This window comes from Cricetulus griseus, assembly GCF_003668045.3.
Source record: "Cricetulus griseus strain 17A/GY chromosome 1 unlocalized genomic scaffold, alternate assembly CriGri-PICRH-1.0 chr1_1, whole genome shotgun sequence".
Classification (NCBI taxonomy): Eukaryota; Metazoa; Chordata; class Mammalia; order Rodentia; family Cricetidae; genus Cricetulus; species Cricetulus griseus.
Genome location: NW_023276807.1, coordinates 219,840,121 through 219,858,248, shown reverse-complemented (window position 1 = coordinate 219,858,248; position 18,128 = coordinate 219,840,121). Strand labels below are relative to the sequence as shown.

The following is an 18,128-nucleotide window of genomic DNA, read 5'->3' as shown; positions in this document are numbered from 1 at the left end:
CTCCCCTCCCATTATTCCTCTTGCTTCCTGATTAGTTTTACTTCTGAAATCATGTCTTACACACATCCACAATTTTATGTCGATATAAAATCTAGGAACCACTCATGAGAATAAGCATAATATGTTTCTAAGACTAGCTTAATTGAGTTAAGATGGTTATCACCAGGTGGATTCATTAAAAAAATAACTTATCTTAGAGGCACAATAGCACGTAGCCACCAGTCACATACAGTAAGTTCAGTTAAGTAAAAGGTAAATAGGTCTTACATTGGCTTTCTCCAGGAAGTTTTTGTGGCCATCCTGAACTATACCAAGTCACATCTTAAAGAAGACCTTTTAATGGGTACATTTTAAAGTAAAATGTGTCTTTGTTGGTTGCCCCTGCAGTTACTTCAATGAGAATCAATACCCAGATGAAGCAAAGAGAGAAGAGATTGCCAACGCTTGCAATGCAGTCATACAGAAGCCAGGTAAGGAGGTGAGCTCAGAGGGCAATGTTCACTTACACTCAGTGGTCTGGACACTCGCCCTCCTAATGCAGGTCCCAGCCAGTGTTCTCCAGATAGTACTCCTGATGTTAATGTGGCGTGACTGAAGTGCTCACACACAATGACTCTCCATGACACTTGAGGCCTTGAAAGGTTTTTTAAATTATGGATTTGTTTTTCCAAAATTTAGCATAAACTTATCAATTCTGAAATAATGATAAAGTGTGAAAATTCAAGCGAATTTTGTTAGTTAAAGAATGTAAAACCATTTTCTTCACAGTTGCTATAAAACTGCACGGTCTTTATTTCTTTGTGGGGCAGCTTTTGGGGGTTGGGGCTTTTCACATTGGGATGACTTCTGCCTGGCTAAGAGAACATGGTGGTTCCCTTTTGAAGTCTCCGTGGGGGTTTGCAGCCACTCTGGTACTTCCTATGTGTCTTATCCCCTGTGTACTTCAGAGACTAGACACAAGCAGCTAGTTTCTGCATGGCCACTTGTTTTGATGGCTTAAAGACTATGTGAATATCAGAGTTTCATACAGTGAAGGGGGATTAGTCTCCTTTAGAAAGCCAGCCTCCGGTGATATCTACCTACATGCTCGGCTCTACCCTCAGGCGAGAGGAGTCTGTACCTTGGGTGAATAGGCCTACAGTCTCAGTGCAGGGATTGGCTCCCTCTGGAAAACAAATACAGATTAAAAGTTGAAAACAAGAGGACAGGAGAGCAGGGGGCAGTGCAGATGGCTGCTTACATGTTAGTATGGTATCTCCATAATAATTAACTGTGATGGCTGAGAAGACAGTAAATCTAAACTCTACCCTGAGTGGTACTGTGTATTACAGAACAATCACATGGCCATTCGCCTTCAACACAGCATGTATCTCTTATCTTACATAAGGTATAACATGTATGTTAAGAGACTAGGAAACTAAGAAGTCATTTTATGTTATCTGTACACTTCCATAAAGGATAACATCCCTCTCAATGATGCTAATTAAATGACACCTCCGTGGTACTAATCTGGGAACTACGATTTGATCTGGAACCCTAGTAAACGGACTTTGTGGGATTTTTTAAGATTGAGTGTGTCTCCCTGAGTTGTGGCTAGCTATATATTCATTTGTGTGTTTGTTGATGCAGTAATAATTTTAGTGGGTTCTTAGTACTAAGCAATGTAAAAAAAAAAAAGATTCCATCCCATCTGTTATTTTGGCAATAAATAGAATAAAAAGCAACTTTTAGCAGAGATATATTTCTTGAGAACAGTTCAGTCTTGGATCTAAGATACAGATTATCTGAATTTTTTTTGCATGTATTCACAGGCAAAAAGCTGTCCGACCTGGAACGAGTTACCTCTCTGAAAGTCTATAATTGGTTCGCTAATAGACGGAAGGAGATCAAGAGGAGAGCCAATATCGGTAATGTATCAGAGAGACTACTTTCTCTCATGAGAAGGTTAGAAATGGGATAAGAGTGTCCAGTTTATGAGCTGCGGGTCTAAGTGATTGCACAATTAGTTTCGACTAGAAGCACCATTGCTTTTCTTTGTTGCCTTTTTAATAGCAAGATCAGTGTTACCTGAACTTTTTTATTTATACTTTAATAACAACTCTGTTATTAAATGATTGTTCTTAATGTTCTAGATTGTAGAATTAACCCCTGAGCAACGGGTTACTCGTGTGGCTAATATTAAGGATTTCTGTGGGGTCTTAAGAGAGGAATTTTGATGCTCCCAGCCTGCTGGTTGCTGCTGCGACTGTGACCTAGACACTGAGAAACATCTGCTGGAATGGAAGAGATTTAGCAGACAAGAAGAAAAAGTGGCAATAAAGAGCATTTCAGAAATCTAATGTTGGGTTTAGTCAGTTCACAGTGTATACATATTGCTATACACTGTGCAGTACACCATAAACAAAGTATCCACTAGCCAACAATAACTTGATAAAGCTGGAGATAGGAAGACCATGTCAAGTGCCTGAAGGGAAAAATGTGCATTCAACTGAAAAAGAAGAAAAGACAGGATTTTGTACTATTCAAAACTAGTAAAGTGAGATTTGAGTGGATGGTGTAGGAGTAAAAGGTTCATTTAAGCTTCTGTAGTTGTTTTTCAAGGCCTGGGATAGCACAGTGACAGAAAGGACCTGGGTTTGATCCCCAGCACCACAAGAAGTATGATTGCATTTCGTTTGTGAATGTACTTCTTACTGGTCAAGCCAATTCCCATTTGCTCTATACAGCCCCACCAGGACAGCTATTGACTTAATAAGTTTAATGAAGTGCCCACCAGTCCAGGTTGGTAGTGTGTGGAAGCCGGGCCTCTACGCTGAGCCACACAGAGTTGAATTTCTCCCATTTAAAGATGATTAGAAACAGATTAACTATGTTCTGACTTCCTTACCATAAAAATCATGGTTCAGCCACTGTGATGAGGCAGCAGATAATTTAGGGATCTATTTGCTTTTTTCGAAGAAGCAGCAATCCTGGAGAGTCATGGGATAGATGTACAGAGTCCAGGAGGCCATTCCAACAGTGATGACGTGGATGGGAACGACTACTCCGAGCAGGTGGGTGGCAGAGCGGAGGCTTCTCGTTACAGGGTGGTGGGGCAGTATGGCAACTCAAGTCCGTGGGTGTGGTTGTGCGGGGAGGTGGAGGGAACTGTGGGTGTCCCTCCACTCTGCTCATGTGTCTAGTTAGATTTTCATGTGGTAAGATTCTGTTGTCCTGTTAAATCTGTGAGTAATCTCTATCCACCCCTATGGGTTTATTGTCACACAACAGGACACTTGGCAAGCACGCAATGGGGAGGAGGAGGAGGGAAGAAGTTCAGAGGGAGGCAGAGAAGCAGAGAAGGTAGAAGAAGAGAGGAGGATCTGACCCAAACAAGCAAGTTAACCACTTACCACACACACAGTGTTTGAGAAGCACTTAGGGGCACGCGGGCAGCGGTGACGGTGCCTACATATGGACCATGCAGGGTGCAACATAAGGCCCCGCCCACTCCTGCCCCATTTCACTGGGAGCCCTCATGCTCAGAGGAGTGGTTAACCAGAGTCTCTCTGGATATTGACACACTCATCTTGTCACAAATGCAATACCTGCATGTCTTCTCATCCCATCCTGGTGTGTCCTGCATTGCTTGGGGAACGTGTATTTAACTGTAGCCACTGCATGGAATAAGTCAACAAGTACAATTGGGGGTGTTCCCCTCTACCCACAAACATGTTGACAGATTTCATTAACATTTTCTATAGGATCTAAGTTTTATTTCCATTTGGGAAATTCAGAGAACACACACATAATCCCTTCCCTAGACTCTGGCAAGAAAGCATTTGCTCTTTCTTCTTGTGGTCTCTTTGTCCCTCAGTATGCCATGCTCTTCATTCTCTTGGTATTTCATTTCCTCTGTGTACCCCAAAACTCCAGAGGGGTATGCGATTCTCTGCAGATTCCTTCCTAAGTCCTAAAGGCTGATGTCTAAGAGCCAGAAGGAAACAGTAGCACCCATGTGTCCCAGAAGATTATCTCCCCCAGAGAGTCGGTTCTCCAAGCACTGCTCCACCCTTGGCTCAGGAGAGTGCTCTGTATCTCTGTCAGGAACATTCCTGTTATTTTTCAGCTGACCCACATAGATGGATCATTTCCATCTTTTTTTGCAGATGCCCTGGGGGCAGCACATCCTATGCTTTTTCCCCCAAGGGACTTACCCTTTCCAAAGCTCTTTGGTACAGAGTCCCCTGAAGATGTGACAGGTGAGAAACACCCCTCTCTGTGATAGCACCTTCAGAGCTCAACACACACCCTGGAAGGACAGCGTCCTTCACAGCTTCATTCCTCTGTTGTATGGGTTTGGTTTGGTTTGGTTTTGGAACTTGCAGTCAGTCTCCTGCCTCAGCCTGGGAGTGCTGGGGATACAGACATGTGCCACTAAGCCTGTTAGCAGCTTTCCTGTCTAATTGTGGAGCTTAGAGAGGGTGGAGAGCTTCACTTAGCTCTAACGGGACAGTGTAACTTGTGTAACTGAGGGACCTCCCTGACTTACAAGGTGTAAGTGCCTGTACTTCTCAGTCTTCTTTACTTGTCTCAGCAGTGACACACCATGGATTCCAGTAGCCACTTAAGAGCTTTGTGGAATTAGGAGAGAGTACTAGTTTGGTTTCAGTGATTACTGTTATATCTGTGGCAAACAGAAAAACCCAAATTACTAGTTTATTTTAATCACTTCAGGTTTGATCACCACTAGCAAGTTTTTGGTAGAATAAATAAATTCTCAGTGAAGAAAGAACAAAACCTATAATTTTCATCCTTTTTATTTGTTGAGTCACAAAAACATTGGAAGTCTCTGGACCCATGTCCATTCAGTGTCTACTTAAATACAACTCACTCCACCATGAGATGCACTCGGAAATTTCCTCCACAGATGCTCTGTCCCCTGCACGGCACCCTGCATGCCTTTTTGTGAGCTTGAGAATTGTTACCTGCCAACGAATAACATTCATTTCTTATTTCTACACATCTAGGATGACAGCACGAGCCATAGTGACCACCAAGATCCCATCTCACTAGCTGTGGAGATGGCAGCCGTCAACCACACTATCTTGGCATTGGCCCGGCAGGGAGCCAATGAGATCAAGACAGAGGCCCTGGATGATGACTGATCAGGGAGGATCACACAGTTAACTTAGTTTAGACGTAGCACCTTAGCAGACTTTCCTCGGTCCTTAACATGTGTTCTTACAGTATAACTTACAGTTTCTTGTATGTCAGGTAGCTGTTAGGGTCTTGTTCTGTGAAGATGGCATGGTGCCCTCAGCCTTTGCATATACTCTCTCAGTATTAAAATCCCAGTAAGTAATAACCAACCAACCAACCAAACATCCCTCTCCCAGCCCCTGAGGCTAAAAAAATCTTGCTGCTCCGTCTTAGCATTCCAAGAAAGTGCTTCCAGGTATTTAGATAACCCTCAGTTCTCAAATATTAGGCTCTGTGTAAAATCTTGGGTACCTTTAGATTCATGTAACACTAGGCTGTACCCCGTTCCTGCCCCAAGACTGACAGGATGCAAGCTGAGGTAGTGGCACAGGACCGACAGACACCATCCGGGAAGTATCCACGGAGCGCAAGGAACACTAGAGCCCCGCCTCAGCCGGAGATTCATTGATTCAGCTGCAATAAGCCGTGCCTCCTAGTCACAGCGTGGCTAGACTATCCTCCTTTGGGTGCTGTGCTAAGAATGTCATTGGAATCCCGAGCTCAGATCTTGGTTAATGTTAACATGCCTAACACAGACATCCTTTCCTCTCACAAGCTGTGTGACTTAGTAGATAACATACTGCCTTCTGCCTTTGGGACCACAATCCTAAAACAAAAAAGACAAAAAAAAAAAAAAAAAAAAAACAAGTTCTGAAAAGCAAAACCCAGCTTGAGAGCAAGCAGTAGGGGAAGCATGAGCTGAATGTCGGATGGCTGCTAAGCCTAGTTCTCAGAGCCACTATACATTCCACAGCACGGTACCAGCGCCTGCCTGGGAAAGTGCTGGAGACACCGTGCAAGTTGCTTTGCCTCCTTTTGGTGCCCCCAACCTACTACCAAAAAAGTCTCTAAGGATAGAGGTGAGGTCAAAAGTGGGTGAAAGATCAGGCTTTGTAACCATCACCTGAAGCCTACCCAGAGTTGCTAGGACTGTATTGAGGACTGTGCCGACTCGGCTGTCACAGATGCAGATCCTTGCCTAGCTAGGGGCAGAAGAAGCAGGGGTCATTTACCACTTATGTCGTGAGTGTGTGGGACACAGCAGGATGTGTCTGCTTTGTTCCCTTTACTCTGTCCTTGTGGAGGTGTGAAAGCTATATTGCTACAGGCAATTTATTTAATAATTGGAAGCCATATTGATAATGGATGTGGTAATATTTGTAGTTTAATCTACTTTAAGCGGCAGTAACTAATGGAATTTTTTTCCTTGATCACATATGTAGCACTTTTGTTACTTTTTAAAGATATTTATATTTGATAAATCTTTTTTTCATTTTGAGAACTCAAAATACCAAACAGTGAACTTGCGTTATAAAGTCACCCTGTGATCACCTTGTCACCCAGTAGCAAAATGATGAACTATTCATGCATCAGAGGAAATTACATCTGCTGGCCTTGTATGAAAATGATCCTGGCAACCTGATTAAATGACATACTGTCACTGTGGGTAAGAAGAAGCAGTCTTCAGTGTGTTGGCACAGTGTGTGTCTGAGAGAGGCTAAGTGTTTTCTGCCTCATCCAATCTCTCCTTTGTATGTCTGACGAAGCCTTGTTTGGAGGGCAATGTGGAGTGGGCCATTAAGCGGGGCTTCCGTCTTTTTGTCCATTACCTGAACCAATTTCTAAGATAGAAAGTAAGTACCGTCTCCTTACCTCCTCCTTCCTCACCAAGTGTGTTTAACTTCAAAGCTGTTGAGAGAGGCGGGCACACCGACCCTCATTTTCCCCTTCTCACTGGCTGGATACTCAGTAGCCACAGCATTTAGCTGGTCTTACTGGGGTACACTCTGACTGGATTATCCTTTAGGTTTAAGTCTTGGTTACATGAATGTGAGGAGTTGTCTTTGAGGGGCCTGAGGATGCTACCCCACCTATGTTTGTGACTTTGAAGGGTGCTAGGTAGGGGCTGGTCCTGCTCCTGTCCATGGATTTCAGGGGGAAATTGCATTTTCCCCAGCTCCAAAAACTGAAGTAAAATGGAGCCATCTTCTCTTACTGTAGTACTTGAACCCACAAATTTAAGAGTAGCATTTCTTATTCTCAGGAACGAGCCCCCCCCACACACACACCTATTTAGAATCTTCAATGGTTTATTTGTTTATTTGGTTCTTTTTTTTTAATTTCACTTTTGAGATTGCGTTGTCTTTCCTTTTGTTTACTAAGAAGAAATATACCTATTGTGTCTTGCCATTTTGGTCGACTTTTATCTGCTTATTCTCAGTTGAATTAGAAGAACAGGAGGTGGGGGACCATATTTCTGTGACAAGCCACATCCATGATTTACCATGAGATTATTATAATTGACAACTTCTTTATGGTGCCATTGCTCTTGTCATTTGTTCTCGCTTGCCTTTTTGAAGGAACAGACTCCGGCTGTTAAGACAGCTCAAGTTTCTAAGGGAACTCTGGCTGCAACAGAAAAGCAAAATGTTCTGTTGTCCTAAGACCTCCCTTTGAGAGAGAGAAACGCAGCAGAGGGTACCGAGCTATGGCTGGTACAGGCAGTGCGAGCTCTGTAGCAGTTTGGTGGCACTGGAAGAGCACAGCTGCCACAGAGGCCGGCTCTGCTGAGCTATCTGGAAGGTCTGTTCACTAGTCCTTCTGCTGGAGATGCTGCCACGTGCCCACGGACTCACAGCCTTACATGGAGCCTGTGCTATCTGACCCACACTAGGAATTTGCTTCTTGGGGATCAAGGTTCAAATCTACCATCAGGTAGTTTTCTGGGGGTCACCAGGTCAGAGTCTACTTTTGTGTCGTGGTCCCTGAGTTCTTGGAATGGCTTCAGACCTGCCACGTTTATTCCGCTTCCTTTGGACAGTAAAGCTTTCCTTAAGCTTTTCCAGGTATGTTATTAAATTAGAAACTTAAACTTCCCATGCTGAAAGGAAAAAGAGCCTGGCTCCTAGACTCATCCGATGTGCTCCTTGCTTGCTGGTCTCTGCTCTTACCTCCTTCTGTACTTCTGTGGGCCTAGAGATCTCTTTCAGGGGTTGTGCCTTCCTGACCAATGAAGATGCTAAAAGCGATGAGGGAGGGGAGCAGACATTCCTAAAGTGTACTGTGATTTTGTTGGTTTTTTTTCAAGTACTTTGAGTTACTGTTGCTGGATAGGAAGGTAGCTTCCCACCTTCTAGTACCTTATATGATGACCTGTTAACAAAGAACCATCTTAAGATATTCCTGCCTTTCTGAAGACAATCGCAGCCAGCAGCTGAGCAGCCAGGAAAGGCAATACAGTGCTCTCCTGTGTGTGACTATGCAGTGCCCTCAGAACCCAGGAGACATGATGCACGGCAGCCAAGTTTGTGTTGAATAATAGTACATGAATAAGGCAGACTACAGGAGGAGGGTACCTGGCATGGGAAATGGACAGCCCCATGGTTTCTTTTACTCCAACTCAGTAGGTGTCCTTAGAAAGACATGAGTGAGTTGGAAGCCTGTTTGGACTACTGTATTTCACTCCAGAGCTCTAGTTCCTGGGAGGTTTATCATTCAGCCACACCTGTTTTTGTTTTTGTCTTTTTGGAGCAGGTATTGGCATTTATTTTTACCTTATGGGGATAGCACACAGAGCTCTGATACCGTTGTCTCAGCTCTCTAGCTTTAGGAATTCTTGCTTTAAACTCTTCTTGGATACCCGTTGTCAGGCACCAGTGCTAGCAGACCCTAGTCCATCAGGATGCTCCCATCACTCTTTCTGACTCTGCATGGCTCCTCTTCCTTCCACTTTGTGTTTCAGCACTGCATCTCTGTCTTGAGATGTTTTCTCTCATCTGCCCTCATCTCAATGGGTAGCGTTAGTCCACCTCTGAACTTGGACCCTCCTTCCTGTTTTGGATAGCTGAAACTCCATCTGCCAAGCCTATTACCTTTGTCTACACTCTGAGAATAATTCCCCTTTCCATAATGACGTCTCTAGCCTGTTCTAAAAGTTTTCTCTTCAAGTCCTTACTCTCCCTGGTCCCAAAAGGGATTTGGCTAGAAGCAGAATCACACCCCACACCCCACACCCCACCCTTTTGTTTTGTTTTGTTTTTTGTTTTTGTTTTTGTTTTTTTTGAGACAGGGTTTCTCTGTGTAGCCCTGCTGTCCTGGTCTACTCACTGTAGACAGGCTGGCCTCAAACTTAGACTTGCCAACCTCTGCCTCTGGAGTGCTGAGATTAAAAGTGACATTCCCGTTTAACACAACTCTACTGTTAAACTGCTTTTGCTCTCTTGTTAAGAAAACAGCAGCCTGAACTTTTCCCATGAGCCTCACCAAGTTCTTAGGCAATAACTTTTCTTATGGTCAGTGGTCTTGTGCTCAGTGGCTCTCTGTCTCCTGCAGTGCATCAGTCTCTGTCCATCTCTGTGACATCACCTGTTACTATGATTGTCAGCTATGTTTTACTACTGTATTCACTGAGGCTGTACTGAGACCAGCCAAATCCACTTACAGCTTTACTGAGCCAAACTTATTTTTTAAGATTTCCCAAGTGAAGGTTGGACACGTCCACCAGTTCAGCTGTGCGTGTGTTTGAGTGGGAGTTGGGTGGAGATGCACCGGGGCCGGGGTAGAATCACACATGCACAGCATTTCCTCCTTTGTATGTGCTCGAATGTGTCGTGCGTATGCAAGTATCCTTACTCAGGATTGGGCCACCGGTTGTCAGCCATACTGAATTTAGCAAACTGAGCTATAAGCTCCAAAGACCCTTTATCATTTGTCTCTGTAGCGTGTGTTATGACTGTAACAGTGAGCACCAGGACAGCTGTGTGGCTTTGTAGGGTCAGCAACCATGGATGGCCAGCCGCTTTCTAAGACTGTCATGGTAGCATGTGCTCAGAACAGGGGCCTGTCCTTCATCACACACCCTCCATTTCAAAGATGGCATCACTTAAGAAGAGCGATTTCCTTATTGCACCAGAGAGCTGACATACAAAGGCAGTAGGGAAGGCTTTGAGACCTGTCACATCATCAGACCAGTGTTCTGGTTGCAAAAGCTCCTGTCTTACAGAGTGTGTTCCAAAAGGCTTTTCTCAGAACGGTTTGTTTCTAAACTGAAGGGGAGACACTACTCCTCATGGCAGCTTACAGGACTGACAGATGCTGGGAAATGAAGCCTTGTGCTTATCTATGGACTGTTAGAAGCTGAAGACTGAACATTGAGAGGTTTGTGTCGCTACTTCATTACACTATCTTGGTGGCTGGGGGTGGTAAGAAAAAAAATCAGAGAAATCAGCTAGCAACCTGAGCCACCCATACCTCCACAACACTGGTTTTCTTCTTTAACCAAGAGAAGATGAGACCGAGGGAAGGTTCAGCTGTCACTGTCATCTTATCACCAGGGTGGTTGCCTTGAGAGTCCAGATGTATGTCCCCAAGCTGCTTTATCATTCTTGACATCCAGTCAGAACTAAGTCTAGTTGGGTCCATCCAGCTGAGATGTGATAGCCTCCTTCTTTTGGTGGAGTTCCCTCCTGCCCCTCCCACCCTCTAACTCTAGCCCTTGTCAGGTAGCAGGGGAACTTTGCTTCCATCCTTGACTGACAAACCCTTTCTGTGGCCAGTCTTCAGGCTGTGCAGCTCCAAGCACTGTTGTTGAGGAACCTGGTGCCCCACTTATAACACTCAAGAGGCCAGCTCCCCTGACTCCATGTCCGTCTTCTCTAGCTTTAAATAAGACTGGCTCCGTACAGCCATAATTAACTCGCAAATTCATGATGGTGTACTGTGATCAAATGAAGGTTTGGCTGGATCTTTTTTTCAAATTGTAACCATGGTAATTGAGGGGGGTGGCATAGAATGAATATATAAAAGTATAATGGCAATTGTTCCGAATGACTGAGTGTCCTTCTGACATGTAATTAGTTGTTTTAGCAGGATGTGGATTGGCATGGTCATAATTAAGAGGATTTCTGTCCTTTATGTGATTGAGAATAGCAGGGCACCCATGCTTGTTCCCTTTGAGCACTAATGCTCCCAAGAACATTTAGAACAACAGCTCAGTAAACCAAAATAATGACATAGGATTTGTGTCCCACCCAAGTGAGCGAGGACCGGGAATCATTTCAGGTCCACAATGGATTGCTTACTGCCTGCACCTGACATCCAAATTCCCTGAAACCTCGTGTCCAGCTTGAACCTGTTCTACTTTGGCCGGAAACTAGTCAGCAAACTGAAGCAGCCTCCAGGACCTATCCTCCCGCTAGCAGCTAGAGTGCCTCCCTCTGGGGATACCTTCTAATTTACTGGACTTCCTGGGATTTTGAGGCTTTTCCTTGGAAACTTGATTATTTCCACTGCCATGACCATCAGGAAGTATTCGCCACACGGAAGTTTACAGAGTTGAGTAGTGGTTTCCTTATGGGACTGTGAGGCCCAGAATAAACAATGTGACAAGAACAGGGACCAGTCAGCCTGACACATGAATGTGTGGACTTGGGCCCCAGGATGTGTCTGCACACCCCTGCTTGCTCATATCAGGCTTGTTTGGCTAGTATGCCCCCTAGTGCCATTCTGCTGTCTTCTGAAGCCATGCTCTCTGTCCCCCACTTTGTTTTCCTTTGTGCACCTATGCCTTCAGGCATCATGCTGTCCTCGAAGCCTGTGGCGTCCCCACAGCTAGGAACTGTAGGCACTCGCTGGTCCTCCAGCTGATGCTTAGTTTTGACTTTTTTTCTTTCTAGCCATCCTTTGCAGGAGCCTGGATTCAGTTAGAGAATCAGAAGGGTCCACAGGAATATGCCAGCAGTGGACCCATGCTAAGTGGCCTTTTGTAAGCCCTTTCCTGCCTGTGGGGCTCAAGACTTAGGTGAGATTAGCTGGAGTCCACGAGCCCTGTCCTTTTTCAGGCTGGACACTGCAGGTTTGGTTGGTAGCCATGTACGTGTCTTCACCCATTCTACAGACTGTGTCCCCTCTCACCCAGAACACTAGTCAACCAAGATTTTGGCTTTAGCTGTATCATGTGGAATGGCTGAGATCAAGTACTTGTCTAGAAGGGTCTAGAGAGCGCTCTTCCCTCAGCGCACACACACACAGGTGAGGAAAAGATTCTATTCCTGGAGATGCTTTGGGTGGGATTCCTCCCAAATACTTTCAGTGAGATGCATTGCAAGTGTCCTGGAAGAGTGGCCATTCTGTAAAAGTCACCTTGTGGCCCCTTCCCCCAGCCTGCAGGTCAGAGGTATGATCCCTGAGACCTGTGGGCTTGCTGAGACAGCAGATTTTTAACCCTGTCTAACTTTCCCAGCTGTTGAGCATAGCTATCTCCGTTAGAGTTTCGGTTTCACTGCCTTCTGATTCCATTCTGAAAAGTCACTAGTGAGCTACTTTTGTGATTTGTACGCTAAGTCCTGCACAGCAGCATAACAATACAATTGCCTGTGAGCATTTGGGGGAACAGAATTGGCATCCAACTAGAAGTCCCTAATGTTATCTCTTGAGTGCACCAACCATGATGTCCCTCTACCACAATCAGAAAAGAAGTTAAGGGCATTGTGGAATCCAAGGTTCTAGTGTTCTGGTATGTTCATGGTTGGTAGTGCCACCCTACCATGGCCTTGGCTCCTTGTCAACACTGACTGGCCCATAAGTAAATGCCTGAAGACACCCGAATTTAGGCCTAGAATAAGAACTTCTTAATATCCAGAATCCAGGAACAGAGCACGGTGCCTCAGGGTCACGTGCAGGCTTAGTGACTATTGGTCAGACACCAAACAAGGGACATCTTCAAGATAACCTGCTATGCTCCTCTCCCCACCTTCTTTTCTAGCTCTTTTTCACAAAATTAGGTTCTCCAAGAGTTGGCTGGGTCCACTGTCCTCTTCTGATCTGTCACATCATGGGTAGCCTTAAAGCCCAAGAGTAAAAGTAGTCAAGGAACAACAAGGCTGAAGGACCCAAGCAGGCTGTCTCCTGGGGCTGCTGACACCTTGTTACACTAGCTGCCCTGTGTGGTCTTAACACTGTCCTCACTCTGCCCTGAAACACCTTGATCTGGAGAGAAAGAGTATGTGTGCCTTTCATTTTTGGTAGGATCAAGATTTTGCTTCTCTGTTGGTGGCCAAAGGTTCGTTGCTCCCTCCATGATTTAACTTCCCAGTGCTTCCAGGTCGACTCTCTCCAGTCTTGTTTTTGTACCTTCCAGAGCCCAGGAAACCCCTCCCATTTTGCTTTACTGGAACTAAGAGCCCAGCCTAAACCTGTGAGGCTGTCTGTCCATTCCATGGCTCTCTGAGGCCATTAGACTAGAAAACCAAATGGCATTAGAGTTGTATGAACGCAGACAGCAGCCACTCTGCTGCTTTTCTTCTGTGCCCTGTCTGCAGGCAGGGAGGTGCCTGTGTGAGTCCCGTGTGCTGAGTGAGGGTGAGTGCTTGTGGCTGCTTTCAGAAAGCAATCCCCTTATCATTTGCCTTGATGTCCACGTTGACTGTATTGAAATCTGTGGGGACCTCATCTCGCATCTCTGAAAATGGGCATCAGAAAAACAAAACCAAAGTTCTCGGGGTGGGTAGAGCTTTTTCTTTCCAAGCACTGGCCATTCTGGCAAGCTTTCTCCTTCCTGCTCTTTGGTTCTACCACACCACCACTATGAAAGCTCCCTTCTTCTCTCAGTGTTTCTCACAGTGACCCTGAACAGGGTGTCAGGGTAGCCTGCACCTCATCGGGTACCAATCAGGGACCACAGTGACCAAACTGGCCCGAGCCAGCACATAACTTCCCTGGCTGCAAGGCAGCACACTCTCTGCTGGAAGATGCCAAGAGTGTGGCAGTTGCCTCTCCTGGGAAGATCCTACAGCCTGCTCTGAGATCATAGGCTCAGTCTCCCCTCCATGGCCATGGTTATCTCGAGTCTACAGTACCTTCCAGGATAAAATTCCCATTTATGTTTAAGTGCCTAAGCAAGTTAAAAACCTCTGGGACCTGCCCGAGAGTTGGCCTGTGCCCTGTCCTGTCCTGCCCTGTCCTTCCCACCATGCACCCCACCTCAGGGTGGGCATTGTGCACCCCCACCCACCCAATGCCCCTGCCGTTCTGCAGGCAGAATGGTCAAAAGGACAAGCAAGGGGAGAGGGCTGGCTTTGTCGCTGTTTCCTATGTTCCTTCCATTGATGTGATTGTGGTCTTGGATTGTAGGGAGTTTTAAGGAGTCTACTTAGCTAGAGCTGAGTGGAGTGGCTACTGAGCTTAGAAGCAGGAATGAGACCGGCTCTGAGCAGAATTCTGTCAGCACATGAGGGACATTTCCACTCTGAGGGCTGGCAGGCAGGGATCGTGGCTGATACACCTGTGCCCTTTTGCCATCATGAGTACTGGAACCCTGGCTGCATCTACAGCCCAGATACCAGGGAGCCAGGAGCCAAGGGCCATCATCGGTAGAGTTGTAATAAGATCCAATGTGCATTTAAAAAGATGAGTTTTCCATTATGAAAATAATTTAAGTCAACTAGATTCAGGCCTTTATTTATATGGGGGTATAGGACAGACTAGTGACTGTGCTGTGCTCTGTCGGCATAACACACAAGTGATGAGTGGGAAAGGAACAGTCCATATACAGGCACCTTGTTTTCATTAATAACCCAAGATTTCTTTTGCTCAGATGGAGTAAGTAGTGCAAGCACTGGGAATTTGCATGAAACAGGCATGGATGACCTTGCCAGTAAAACTGCCTCACCTAGAGAAGGGAAAGAAAGCTGTGGGTGAGTGGCCAAGTGGTGGTGAAAATGAGGCTACATGGAGCATGCAAACCATGCTGCCCCTGGGGAGTGTTGTTAGCTTTGCTCTAGATGCAGCATCCATGGTCTACCAAGCACCTGTCAGGCCCGGTGTCACTGAGGAGTGTCAACCAGATGCATGATAGAGGGAGGCCAGCTCTGAGTCAAGAGCATCAAGAGGGCCGGGGTTCTGGGCCCTGAATGGACTTGAACATTCTAGCAAGAGCTGAATGCTAAAGAGTAGCAGCCACTCCTGCTGGAGCACAGCTTGTGTAGTTCACTGTGGGGCTGGGAACAAGCTGGCATGGCCAGCTGGGAAGCGGAAAGCAGGCGTCCGTCTGTGTTTTGACCAGACACCAGGGACCAGATGTCTGGAGGTTGCCTGCAGGTATTCAGCATGATGCCAGATGAGTGGGGGAGGGGCAGAGCGCCCTCCTGGCCTTGGCCATTGTCTTAGTTTCTGTGTGTTTCCCTTTGGTCTCTGTCCCCATCTTGTGTGCCATGTGTCCCTGAGGGTGTCACACCTATGTCTGAGTCTGCTGTAAGGTGTTCAGTCTACCTCAAGGGGTCATCATGGCAAGCTCTGTCCACATGGAATCCTCCTTACATGCCACACACACTGGAATGTATACCGTCCCACCCCCATAACCTCCTGACCCCATCTTTCCCCGTAATCACCACAGACTCCTAGTGCAAATTGGATGCTGCTTTAAATGTGAAAAAATTGTTCAAAAGCTATAAAATCTGAATGAAAGCTAAAGCTGAATTTATAAGCCTTGTTGCATATGAGCCAAAAGTGCAAAAAGCTCTATATAATGAACTAACCTGCCACTCGTATAAATATAAATATATATAAATATATTAAAACCAGACTGTTCTACAAAATTGTGTACTTGTATTTTTGTGTACGTACAATTTTCTGCTAAGCAGAAGGAGGGTGTAGTATAGGGCGCTGTGAGAAGAGATTTGGTTTAATCCCATTTCTTTGTTACTTATTTTTGTTAACATCAGATGCCTGTCTTCGTCGTCTTCTCTGTGTATGACACTGTTTGGAAAGCTGCAGTATCCTCCTTCAGGTCAGAGTCTGTGATGATAAAGCTGGGACTCAATGAGGTGTCTTGGCCACCCAGCAGAGAGGGGAGCAGGGCTTGACTCCTATCATGCCCCTCAGGTGCCAGAGGTGGCCCTGAGGGAGGGAAGTGGCTTGCACCCTGAGGCCAGGCATGGCATTCTGACTTGTCTCTGGGAAGCAAACTCCCCTTCTAGAAACCAATTTCCCAGATGAGATCACTGCATACTCACAGACCCGAGAAGCTAGGGGAGGCTCTGCCTGGCATAGCACCCAGCCCCCTGGCTGTCACTGGGCCTTGCCCCCCTTCCAGGTAGCTGCTGCCTTTTCAGACAAGGTTACCAGATGCCTCCCCTCTTGGAGCTGTCACCAGACCTCCTGTCCTTGACCTGGAGCATCTCAGAACCCACTTTGCCGGTGCTAAACAGGAGAGGGTTTAGAGTGGCTGCCAGTAATGACCAGAACCAACCCATCAGAGGCCAAGGCAAGCGTGGGTGCCCACCTCTGCCCAGGTCCCCAGCCCCCTCCTGGGCCCCTGGTGGAGCCTGCTCTAGGAAGTGATACTGCACCTTCCCAGTAGGACTCGGATAATAACAGTGTGTGATGACTGTAGCAAGAAGCCCTTGTTTCTAGATGTAAATGGTCAAAGAAACAAGTGCTCTACTGTATTGATAAATAGTTCCAATGAGTCCTGTTTCATTGTATCTCCTATTCTGGATTAGTGCCTTTTGGACAGTAGACTGTTCTGTAATTAAAATGTAGTATACTGCTTTTTTGTACAGTTTTGTTTTAATAAAACTTTTTTTTAATTTGTGTTTATTTTAGTATTGTACCTATTAGAGAATAAAATGTATAACTGAGCAAAGGCTGTCCGGGATTTCTTTGGATCTGAATATTTAATGGAGGCGGGAGCACTGTGCCTGGTTGGCTAAAGGGGGTGCAGGTGTCTGTTCTATGATTCTTCCCTTGTGCATTTTTAGGGTCTTGTTTTTTTTGGTGTTTTTTGTTGTTTTCCCAGTTCTGGGGATCAAACATAAGGCCTCTCACATTCCAGGCAAGTGCCCTGCCCGCCCCCCCCCCAGCTCTGCCTTTCACTTTCCAGAGGGACCAGGAGCTGGGAGATCATAGTACCAAAGCCGAAGCGAAGCGGAGAACCCCTGCCACCACCTTCTGACCTGTTCCCCATGATCACCCTAAAGGATCTTTTAGGAGTCCCCAAACCCCCAACCCCAGTGGTACATTCCCAGTGTGTGCCTGTGTTTGGGGAGGGGCACCCAGAAAGCCTCCGCCCCCAGGATCACAGCCATGCTTTAGGTGCTGTTGCTTTTTGATCTCTCCATTTCCTGTTGCAGCCAGCCCCACCCTGAGCCTCTTAAAGGAGCTGGCCCCGAAAGCTGTATCTGGAGCACCAGCTTTGTTCTCTGTTCTGGTTTTCAGTGGTGAGCAGAGCAAGGGCCAGATTCCAGCCTTCCCTTTCCCACGGGCACGGGCACAGATCCACTGACCCTCCCCTCTCTTAGAAGACTTGAGACAACCGTTCTCCATTCCTGGTATGGAGTACAGAGGGCTGCAGACTCTGAAACTGTCATCTGGAGTCTGGCAGCGCACATAGCTCAGGAGATCAGGACACTGAGCTGTCTGTCCCTCCCTACATGTCCCTCTGCATGGTTTGGCCCCAAACTATTTCAACTTAAGCCCTGGTCTCCTCAGGCTGGGCACATGCACTCCATGACTAAGCATCTCCCTGGGGTACCTCATCCTCTCTGCATTTCCTCGGTTCCTCCAGGCCCTGGTGCTGGTGCCACTCCAAATTCAGGATCAGTGCACACAGTCCTTGAGTAATTTGGTAAGCAAAGAGTGAACCAAGTGTGACTCCCACTAGAGCCCATGCCAGGGCTTGGTACAGACTAGACACATCCCAGAGCTGCCAGGTAACAGCAGCCTGGAAAAGATGATGTATCCACCCCACCCCCGGGCTGGATCAGTTCCATTCAGAATCCTGCCTCATTTCTCATGGGGTTGCCCCTGGCTGCCACACTTCTGTCTGTCCCTGCTTGGTAGAACTTATCTCTGAGAATAAGTCTGCTGCACTTGGGAATACAAACAAGTTC

At 46.3% G+C, this 18,128-nt stretch overlaps 1 protein-coding gene across 12 annotated transcripts in view; it reads left to right on the top strand.

Moving 5' to 3' along the window:
• Positions 1-16,877, top strand: part of Hmbox1 (homeobox containing 1) — a 140,452-nt gene extending 123,575 nt beyond the window's left edge. The window contains exons 7-11 of one of the 12 annotated variants that reach the window (XM_027390331.2): positions 388-470; positions 1,812-1,907; positions 2,965-3,053; positions 3,271-3,342; positions 5,010-16,877. In XM_027390331.2, coding sequence (XP_027246132.1) covers positions 388-470; positions 1,812-1,907; positions 2,965-3,053; positions 3,271-3,342; positions 5,010-5,147 — 478 coding nt within the window. In that variant the 3' untranslated portion in view covers positions 5,148-16,877. Of the gene's footprint in view, positions 1-387; positions 471-1,811; positions 1,908-2,958; positions 3,054-3,270; positions 3,376-4,148; positions 4,242-5,009 lie in introns of all 12 variants that reach the window. The other 11 variants (XM_027390329.2, XM_027390328.2, XM_035452569.1 and 8 more) reach the window with 11 other exon arrangements.
• Positions 16,878-18,128: the final 1,251 nt, after the last annotated feature.